The sequence below is a fragment of the Alexandromys fortis genome, unplaced genomic scaffold, assembly GCF_014885135.2.
Source record: "Alexandromys fortis isolate MF-2015 unplaced genomic scaffold, M_Fortis_MF-2015_v1.1 scaffold_60, whole genome shotgun sequence".
Taxonomy (NCBI): domain Eukaryota; kingdom Metazoa; phylum Chordata; class Mammalia; order Rodentia; family Cricetidae; genus Alexandromys; species Alexandromys fortis.
This window is the reverse complement of record NW_026067946.1, coordinates 8726161-8737518: the sequence shown is the minus strand read 5'-3', so window position 1 is coordinate 8737518 and position 11358 is coordinate 8726161. Positions and strand designations below refer to the sequence as shown.

Below are 11358 nucleotides of genomic sequence, written 5' to 3'. Positions count from 1 at the left end.
AAAAAAACTATCACATTATTAAATTGAATTTACTGTCTAGTACAACCCCTATTTCTTAAATAGAAAGCTTACAGATCATTACTACTTGTCTTACTCAAGCTAGTTTTCCCAAAACTTGAACCATCAGAACCACTCAGAGGCCTGTGCGAACAGCCATCTGGCACCCTGTGCAGTAGTCTCCTGTTCACCAGAAGCAGGAAACCTCATTTTACAAGAGATGTTCCAGGAGGAGTCACCACTTGCTCACTTGGCCTTCCCTCTTGACCCCAGTGACTCACCGCTGTTGCTGCTGATTGCCTCACTGGTGTTAGAACCAGTGTTCCTAGGCATCAGTTGCAGACTTAGAACCATTGGCTCCCCAGGAACCTTCCAGGCTTCTGGTCCCAGATTGGGACAACTGAGGCCGCAGCCTCATAAACTGAGCAACTACTGAGTCTCAGCCCCTCAGGTGTGAGACATTTACTGTTGCTATTTCAACATAAGCTAACTTTATAAATGTTTATACATTTATTTATTCAGAAGGAGGGGGAGGAGGAGAAGTTTAGTTGTTATTTCTGTTCCAGGTGATGTCAATGAGTCTGTCTGGAAAGCCCATGTTAGAAACTGCTAACAAAAAGATGATTTTCTGATCTCACTTACAGGCATATAAACGCAGCACTCAACATCACACAAACTTACCAGAATGTGTTCCTGCGTATCTGTAATAAGGGATTAGCATTTCCCCCACCAGAAAAACCTCTTCCAACTGACAGATTCCAATGCAACTGAGGCTGAGGACAGACACAGAGTCTGGCTGGTGAGTTAATATGCACTGTCTGTATAGGACAATTTAAAAATAAGTACCAATATTTTTTAAAAACACATCCTTTGGCCAAGAAATGCATTTTGTGGGAACCGTGCAGAAATCAATCAGTGTTTATAGGAGCATTCTTAAATTAGAAATGAACTAAGTATCTATCAGTAGAATGCCGACCTGGCACGCAAGCAGCCCTAACCTAAACACAATCCCTAGCAGCCCAGAAGAGAGGCAGGAAGATCAGAAGTTCAAGGTCATCTTCAGGAATTGGAGGGTCTGAGAACAGCCTGGAATACAGGAGGGGAAAGAGAATAAAAGGAGTGCCGAGTCACAAAAGACACTGAAGGATTACATGGGTATTTCTGCAGTCTTACTACTGGGTAGCTTTCATAACACGCTCAGTTAAAACCCTGCAACAACACGGCCTCTGTGGATAGTCTACCGTGGTACTCAACTGCTGAAATTTAAACTACAAGATAAACCTCTTTTAATGTTGTAGGAAGCTACTCTAGTGCACTTATCAAACTGATTATCTCGGCCACTGTTTCCTTAGAGAAGATAGTCCACCAAACTCCCCTGACTTGTTCAAAAAGGACGAAATGAGGATGAAGACCAGCTATGAATCTTAGCCATCAAAACACCTTTCCCGTGCATTTCAGTTTCCCGTGCCTTCCATGTTTCCACATAGTATTTCTGTTTGACGGTGGTGCTGAGGATGGGACCCATAGCCTGGTGCATGCTAAGCACATGCTTTACTGCAGACCTACATCCCTAGCCTTTACACACACTTAAAAAAAAAAAAAACCAAAAACCTGCATTTTGTAGTCTATAGTTCTACAGAACCATATATACCACCTTCCAAAAGGAAGACACCATGTATGCACAGACTATTATCTTCAATTACTTCAGAAAATCCCATATACACTTTAAACAACAGCCCTTAATTCAAGTAGAGCTTTAATGAAAAGTTAGCAGAACATTAGGGAAGATGTGGAAAGCGGCCACAGGGTGGAGGATAAAGACCCCAGCTAAGGAAAGATTCCAGGCTGAAAGAACGCACACGGAAGGCATGTGCTCTAGCACTGGAACCATTGCTGGGAATACAGACCTGATGCCAGCAGCTCTTAGACTTAGGTGCAAGATGAGGACAAGGAATAAGCCGCCAGTCTTCCCCAAAGCCACGGAGAAACTGACCAGCAGATTCCTTTCGCAGAAGCTGTGGAAGCAAGGCTTTCTTATGCAGCAACTTGCCAAGAGCTACCAGAATTTAGAATGTGCAAAAGTTTATCCCAACAATTCCATATTACAAACTCACCTAAAAGGAACACACAAATAGGTAGTGTGAAAATACATTCTCAAGTACCTTATATTTGTCACAACTTAGGCGATACTCAATTGTTAAAATCCACATATTGAGAGACATCGTATCACAGAGTGACTGAAACTTACAATACAGAATATACAGTATCTTGGTGTATAGTGCACATGCAGAGGTTTGAGATGGATGAAGCTATGCACTCTTCAAGAATGTGTAAATATACCGGGCGATGGTGGCGCACGCCTTTAATCCCAGCACTCGGGAGGCAGAGGCAGGCGGATCTCTGTGAGTTCGAGACCAGCCTGGTCTACTGAGCTAGCTCCAGGACAGGCTCCAAAGCCACAGAGAAACCCTGTCTCGAAAAACCAAAAAAAAAAAAGAATGTGTAAATATGTGAACAATTACAGTTACTTAGGTAACTAGGTACTTAGTTAAAAGTTCCCTTTCTCACTGATTTCAGACGTCACCTTTATTCTAATGTGCCGCTGGGACTAGTCTAACATTTCATTTTCCTTGTTTACACAACTATTTTTTTAATACCAAACTTTTGGTTCACTTAGCAATATATCACGAACATCATTGTGTGTCTTAACACCTGTATGAGTGTCACACTGTATGAATGTATCATAAACAGTCTTTTCTCCTATGACTTACAAATACACCGGAAGATCCTCAAAGCACAGCATCTATTTCTGCACTTAATATAAATGTGTAGACCTGGACCTGCCTGAGCAAAGCTTGTACATATTCAATTCTGATAGTTTTTGCCAACACTCTGTGTCTGGCAGGGCTGGTTTCTTCTCACTTTCCCAGTTTTAACGGATAGTCTAATACGTTCTCTCATTCAACAAGCATAGTATTTATGGCAGTGGCATTAAATTTACAAACTAACACAAGAAAACTGTTTTGATGCTGTCTTCCTATTAACATTAAGGCACACACTTGTTCGAGTCTGTTGTCTTCCAAGGGTTTTCCTTTCCAAAGCAGGATTTTCTCATGGAGGTGTTTTAAACGAGTCTGACTGAGTTCACACATGAGCCTCTGGTTCAGTAATCACAGACAGATCTAGAGGTGTGTCGTCCAAACGGCTTGGGTTTATGCAGATATAGTTATGTAGTCTTTTTTTAACTAAACATTTTTATTGAGTTGTATTTACATACACAGAACAGTGCACAAAGCATGATTGATGGTACAGCTTGATAAATATTCATAAAATGAATTCACCTATGTAATCAGCACCAGAGAGCCCTTGTATTCTCTTCCAGGGCAAAGAAGCCAAGTAAGACACAGTGTACACCATACAGTCGCACTTATGGAAAGCTCACGACAGCGGACCTGGCTGGAAGAAGGTGATTTCTGACAACACTGGGCTCCGCCTTGTGGAACTGTGAAAACACAGTCCTCGCGCTGCCTGCACGCTAACGACCGCTGCTACTTAGGTTCTCTTACAGTTTGGTGTCTCAAAAAATTCCTTGGGGTTTTTCAAGTAGATGATCCTGTTTGCCAAGTCTGATCTCTTCCTGACTGACATCTTTGCTCTAATCTTCCTTGGCTACAAGTTCTCGTGTGGTTTTATGTAGTAAAGGACACAGCAAGCAGAGTCTTGTTCTGGCTTCATCAGAAAGGCTCTTTGGATTCAACAGTAGGATGCTTGCCTCCAGGGTAGAGGTGCAATGTTTGGGAATTATTTATCAGTTTCTGATATGAGGGCTTAATTCTAAATCAAATGTCTTTTCTTTAACACCTTATTAAGCTTTTCGAAAGCTGAATTATCCTTCATTCCTAATATGAACTCAATGGAGGCATGATTTTATTCCCTCTTTCAAGTGCTACTGGGTTGTGGGCCTAACAAATCACTGAGTAGTTTGTACTGATAGTTAAGTTTGTGTTTCCAGGTGTGTGGAGGCCTGAGGTCAACCTCAGTTCTCTTCAGCTTGTCACGTAAGGTTTTAAGATGTATTATTATTAGTGTGTATGGGTATACATGTCCTGACGTGCACGAGGCCATAGGACAACTCTATGGAGCTGGTTTTCTCCTTCCACCTTTACACGGATTCTAGGAAATCTAATTTGGTTGCCAGGCTTGTGTAGCAAGAGCCTCTACCAAATGAAAGAGCTCCCCTGCCTCACCTTATTTCTAGGAAGGGTTGTGGGTGGATTTGGGGCTCATCGATTAGGCTGGGCTGGCTAGCCGACAGGTTCCAGTATCTGCCTGTTTCTGCTTTCTCAGCGCTGGGAACAAGTGCGCAATATCAAGCTTGGCTTTTTACCTTGGGTGCTGGGGATCAAGCGCAGGTTTTTGTGACTGAGTGGCAAACACCGCCAAAAGAGCTATCGCCCCAGCCTGTGGAGATACTAGTAAGCCTGAATGGCCCAAAATTTGCTTTTTTGCCATAATTTTTGTTGTGTTTTAAAATTTATGTCATTTTATCAACTTTACAAGGTAAACATGAGAAAATTTTCCTTTTATGTAGCAATTTGAGGTTCAAGATCCTTCTTCTGGCCTCTGGAATTATTAAAGCAATGTTGAGATTCTTCAGTCTTACAAGATTGTACAATGATCTTTTGTTTGCATTTTCCTATGGTAGCTCTATTCTCTGCATTGAATTTTATTAATCTGCATTTTTCTCTAAAAATTTCCTTTGAATTTGTGTGTGAATCCTAGGACAACTGGCAATCAGTTGTGTTTAGTGGCCCTTCCCTTTGTCACTTATGTCTTCCTGCCGGCTCCTCCTCTGTGTCTTAAATTCCCTGAGGATTCCGACCATGCCAAAGGAGCCTTTGCATTTCTTGACTTAAGACTAACTGGCTTTTGCATTATTGTTTTGCCTCCTTCCTCCGCTTGGTTTCGTTTTGCTCCGTGCTCCAGTTTTTTTTAATTGTTTTTATTGAGCTGTACATATTTCTCCGCTCCCGTCCTTGCTCCAGTTCTGAGACAATGTGTATCACTGCAAACACTGTATGCTGCTGTCATGGCCTAGTGTTAGGTTTCATGGGCCTTGGTCTGGTTCACTCTAATTCTGGGAACCGAATGCTCACCTGTTTTCTTCTTTAGGTTAAACTGTTGTTGAGAAAGAAGAGTTGCTCTAGAAAGTGGCTCCAAAGTGGCTCTCTCTTCTCAGTACCCTTCCTTTTCCTGTGATTTAAGTGACTGAACATGCCTATATTCATGCATCTGTGTCTACGGGTGTTTCCTCCCAATTCTTATTTTAGCTATCTCTCCTTTATGTCTCATGCCTAGCCTGTCCAGTTGGATTCTAATTCTACTAGTTTCTTCCCAGTGCTGTGCTTTCCCTAACTTCAAACAGTACACAGCTCAGGCCAGGTTGTCCTTTTTACTATGACCAGCATACCTTCCACTGTCCCGCACTCACCAGATCACTGGCAGGATTCTGCACAGCTCTGTCGGGTTTCAGCCTTCATTTTCAGATTGCCCACTGCCCTCTGCAGTGAGAACATGGCAATACCACAGTTCTCCGATTTGCAGGGCTTCGGAACCGGGCTGCTTTCCTCCTCGATCCTCTGTAGAGGTGAAACTACGCTGGCCAAAACCACACAGGTCACATTTGTTCTTTCACTTGTATGCTGAGGCTCAGGCTGGTACCACCTGTCACCTAGTTTTGCAATGACTGTGGCTATACTTGATATTCCTTCTGTTACTTATTGGGAAAGTTAAAAAGCTACTCTCTTGGCAGCATCTTCCTTCAGTTTAAACCCTGTTAAGATTTCTATCGTATAAGAAATTTTTAAAAACACTTTTATGGTCATATGAAACTATAATGAGAAAAAGTGCTTTTAATATACTATCTCATTTATTCCTGAATCTGCCTATTGAAATTACTCTAATGTTTACTTCATTTTACCAACAGGGAAAATTGGGTCTAAGATCATGCAGCTCACGGGCAGATATGTGGTATAAACCTCAAGTCACCCTGCTTCAGACAACCTCCATCATTCTGTTTATCAAATTCTATCAGGTCTGACACTTCAAATTATCACCACTGTCAGCAAAATTTATATTTGAACTTTATTACTTATAAATACCTATTTAAAAGTCTAATAAAAACAAGTATTACAGGTCAAACCTAAAACTGTAGGTAGTAAATAAATGTTTCCTGCTCTTACTCTTCGAAAGTACACTAAGGAAATGGAGAGAGGCCGGCTGGAGGGAAGGTGCTGCACGTCTTCATGTTTCTCCTCTTACTGTCACTACTGCTAGAGAACAGGTTCTATGTATAACAGTGCTTAGAATTTACTTTATTAATAAATATTTTCTTAGATACAACTCTTTAGGAAAAGCTAGAAATAGTTTTTCCGTACTTCAAAACAACTCAACATTTTTTGGTTGATATGTTTCTATGAAACACAAACATTCACTGGTCCATAAAGTATCACGTGGAACCTAGCCTCTTTGAGTACAGTAAAATTATTCTGCCATTAATATTCCTTTGAAAATAAATTACTCAAGGAGTTTGAAAATATAATTTACTTTTATGTTATAAATCTTCTACTTATTAATAACCAATTTTCTTACCTTCTATAACTGACAGCAACTCAGGAAAAACATTGGCTTCTGCTATACACCTAGAGCATTTCCGTATCGCTGTTTCAGTTCTTAATGTCTAAGAGATAACTCAGTTTGAGACAGGATTGTTGTTATTTGCTTGGATTTAAACAGAAACAACTGGAACAACTCATGGGATGATAACGTTTGTTGGTAAAGCTGTTCTCTCCACCACTGAAAGACTGATTTATAAAGAGAATTTGGTTGGTTTGTTAGTTTTGGGGTCAAGGATCAAAGCCAGGGAGTCAGGGCCATGAGCTAGACTCCCAAAACTGCTTTATTGGACTTTGCAAACTCAATTCTAAAACTAAACATGCCAATAAGTGATGTATTATTTTTAATCATATGCCAGGTTTCCCTTTTGAAATATTATTTAGGAAATGTCTCTTTAGTTAATAATGAAGATGTTATTATCTACCCAGTAACACTAATAATTTAGCTTTTACAATGATGTCTGTAGATTAATGATATAACTTTTATTATGAGCAAGACCAACACATCCATTTCCTCTAGTGAAGAAATTTCCCTCTTGTCACTAAGTCAAGGATGTGATTTAATGACGAGTTGATTGCTAACGAAGAATTTTACACCAACTTCTTTTGGTTGTTAGTTCACAAAATTAAGATAAGACAATGAATAAGTAAAACCATAGTTTATCCCCTCTAGATGGATATATTTTCTTCCCACTTAGTCAAAAATAGAAAAATAGAAATGATTATGTATACTTCCGTGGTTCTGTTTGTAGTTAAAGATTTATCAAACTTAAAAACATTAGAAAATCATTTCCAGGCTGAGTCTCACTATCCAGAACGCATGGAACTAAAAGTAATGTTTCAGATTTTAGATTCTGTGTTCAGATTTCGGGCCATTTACATAAACACTTTCCCCTGCGGACGGGACCCGTGCCTGAACACGGGATGCATTTATCCCATGCCTTTTACTCGGCAGTTTCAAGCAGCTTTACACACTACTCACCGTGTCCCTGAAACTCATCTGAGACCTGCTGCATGGAGTGGTGGAATTTTCCAACTGTGTCATACTGACAGTAAAAAAATTTAGATTCTGACCATTTCAGATAATGGATTTTCATTATTTTTGTTGCTGTTTTTTTTTGGGGGGGGGTGGCAGACAGACAAGGTCTCACTATGTAGTTCTAGCTGCCCTTGAACTCACAGAGTTCTGCCTGCCTCTACCTCCTGGGTGCTGAGTTAAAGGCATATGCCTCACTATACCTGGTCAGATATCGAATTTTGGATTAAAGATGCTCAACCTGGTAAATGAGAGATAAAGCAGCTAACTATAGTGGCTATAAAATACTGAGCAAAAAAAAAAAAAGAAAGAAAAGAAAACAGCCAAGCAACTAAAAAGAACTGTACAAGTATAATTTACAGTATCATGAACTTCAGAAGAATAGAACACCGAATGTCTTTGTTTCTAAATAGCCAAGATTATTTCCTCCCTTGCCCGGACAAAAAGTAGCCAGTGATTTGGGATTAAAACAAAACAGAACAGGTACTCATCCAAGGAACCTCTAATAAAGACACACAACACAAACCCTTCTCATTCATAATTTCACAGTTCAATCACTTCTCCCTCAGTTATGCAGTACTCTCTCTGTAGAAAACTATAGTATTAGTTAAGCCTATTTTTCCTTACCATGAACTTTTAATTTCATCCTTTTAGGTTACACAAGTCTAGTTGGCACATCTTAAGAATAACACAAAATATGTTATTCTTGAAGAAAATTATAAGAGCATCGATTTTTAAAGAATAATCCAGATACTTAATTGAATAAAGCAAATTTCTTACCATCAGCAGTAGACATTTTTAAGTGATCACTAAATGCTCACCTCAAGATTATCAATGCCATATGAAGTGTAAACTTGAAGAATTATGTCCATTGTAAGCCAGAACTTGTACTGAAGGGTTTTAAGAAGATAACACACATACAGATCTCCCCCAAGAAACTTCTCAGAAACACGGTATAAACACTTAAGAGCCACAACAGAGTCCTGCGGAGGTCTTGAAATCCAGTACAGTGGTTACTGGATCAAGACCAATCCTGCAGTGTTAGCAGTACAAGCTTTGACTTAAGACTACCCCTTAAAAAAGAGCACACTTGGTTACACATGGCTTTTAACCTTGAGCTACAGTTATGCTACAAACCCACGACCCAGGGTCAGTCAAGTAGAAATATGGACATTCTCTGAGCACTCTTTAGAGTCCTTGGTCTTCCAGCTTTGATGGAGATCTTGAAGGCGCTCAGAAGTTCGTGTGCTTACATTCAGAGCAGGATGAACCTTACAGATTCCACTCTCCTCCATTAGGGACAGGCCGCAGATCCCGAAGTATGCATGCAAAGCGTCTGAAAAGGCATTTCATGATCAGCATTCTCACTGAACAAACTGCAAAGCATCTACAGTCAATTACTACATAAAAAAATTAGAAAAATGCTAGTTTTTGAAAGCATTAATCTCAATTTCAAGCACCATTTAAAAAAGTGAATCAAAATCATGTATTGGATTACTGAAATTACTGTTAGAGGAACACATCACATGATTTTCTTGCCTATGTTCTCTAAGGATCAGAGTAACAATGCCTCCTGCTGTCTTAAAATATAGAGAAAAAAATTATAGTATAAAAGCAATTTTTCATTTTCAATTTGGTTTTCATGGTGCCAAGTGCACCCAGGGCTTTTTAGATGATCAGCACGCCCTTCACCACCAAACTGTAGCCAGAACCCTAGAAAGTTTTCTAAAAACGAAAACAAAACAGCCTTTGAAATGAGGCAACAACACCTGCCCTTTCACCCAAGTTTTGCCCCAACATATCTGAAGCATACACCAGCACTGTGTGCAGTAAACGGAGCTCTAAGTGTACACCAGCACTGTGTGCAGTACATGGAGCAGACAGCACACGGGAGAGCTGTGCCGTTTCTGCCTTGACAGTACACACAGACTCCCTTTAGGCTCACTAGTCCCCCACTTCCAGGGAGCCACAACCCTCTGACGAGCAGTCATAAAAACACATGGCCTCTGCCTGCCTGAGAACCTTATATAGACTTCAGAAGTGCTCAGAACTCTGCAGTTACAGGAACACTACAAAAAAAGTTTCATAGCAACCAAGAATACTTTTCTATTTTTGAAATGGCCAGCATTTGAGATCCTAAGAGCTATTAAAGTTCAGGATACCTTACCAGGTCTAACTGTCACAAGCTAAATGGCTTACTTTCCCCTAATTTTCAGAGTAAAAAATAAAAATATTCCTGATAGTTACTCTAAAATTACAAGAAAAGCAAAGCAATATTAAACTTTATTTAGAAATTAGAAATTTTTTTTTTTGATTTTTCGAGACAGGGTTTCTCTGTGGCTTTGGAGCCTGTCCTGGCACTAGCTCTGTAGACCAGGCTGGTCTCGAACTCACAGAGATCCGCCTGTCTCTGCCTCCCGAGTGCTGGGATTAAAGGCGTGCGCCACCACCGCCCGGCTTGAAATTAGAAAATTTTTAAGGAAAAAGAAAAGGTAAAAAAAAGAGCTAGAGAGATAGAGCTCGGCAGTTCAAGAGCACAGGTTGATCACTCAGAGTCGCAGCACCCACAGCTCAGTCATCTGTGCCTCCAGTTCCACCTGCAGTGCTGCATGCATGTGGTGCACAGCCATTAATACAGGCAAATATTCCATACAGATAAAGGTTAAAAGAAAAAGGAGCATGACACAAATCGAGAATAATATAAATTGGATCTTGTATAAAATCTAAATCTCTCCATATTTTTTCCTCAAAAGAAGTTTTGTAAAAGTCAGAAACCAAAACTTATTTTCAAACTTCAAATCAAAACTTCCCAAACAACCCAACAACCAAACCCCTCATCTGTGGACAGTGATATACTTCATTTAATAAGACAAAAGTATTCTCCACAAAAATAATAAAGGTCCTGGTGCCAAATCTGCTACAAATCTTACTAAAACCAAGTTAAGGTGCTCTTTTGGAAAACTGTTGTTCGGATGGCTCTCCTAAAGGCTCACTGAGCAGGTAGGCCTTGCCCCTCAGACCATCTGTGTGAGGGTGTGCAGGCTCCAGGGACACATGTCTCTAAGTCGTCAACAAGCACACATGTGGATATAAACACAAGACTTGCCAACTGATCTCTCTAGAAAAGTTTCAGAAATTTTCTTCAAAACATAGAACTGGAAAGCCATGCCTGGTGGTAGTCCACACCTTGAAGCCAGCACTTGGATGGCAAAGGCTGGATGATCAAGACCCAAGATCATCTCTGGCTATATAGTGGGTTCAAGAGTAACCTGGGCCACATAGTAAGATCCTGTCTCAAAAATCTCAAGCCAACTGAACAAAAAGCCCACAAAAATAAAATTCCATAATATCAGAAATAATTGGTACTTCAAATATGAGATGCTTCCCAAAAGATTGCATTTATTTCCGTTATTTGCTAAAACAATGCCAGACTGATAGGACAAAAAAATCATCAGGACCAAAATAATCACTAGATTTCTTAAGACATCAAACATATTTAAAGCTACACACACACCAAAAATCTCAAAACTAATTATTTTGCTTTGGAAATTGATTTGTGAAAATGTATGTTGGGGTATGCCTTTGAAGCATCCCATATTTTCTCTAAGAAAGCATGTTTTACATTTTAAAAAGGCAGGCATAATTATTCCT

At 40.0% G+C, this 11358-nt stretch overlaps 1 protein-coding gene across 1 annotated transcript in view; it reads right to left on the bottom strand.

Moving 5' to 3' along the window:
* Window positions 1-2144: 2144 nt before the first annotated feature.
* Window positions 2145-11358, bottom strand: part of Pggt1b (protein geranylgeranyltransferase type I subunit beta) — a 33802-nt gene continuing 24588 nt past the window's right edge. The window contains 1 exon segment of the mRNA XM_050149258.1: window positions 2145-9043. Coding sequence (XP_050005215.1) covers window positions 8862-9043 — 182 coding nt within the window. The 3' untranslated portion in view covers window positions 2145-8861.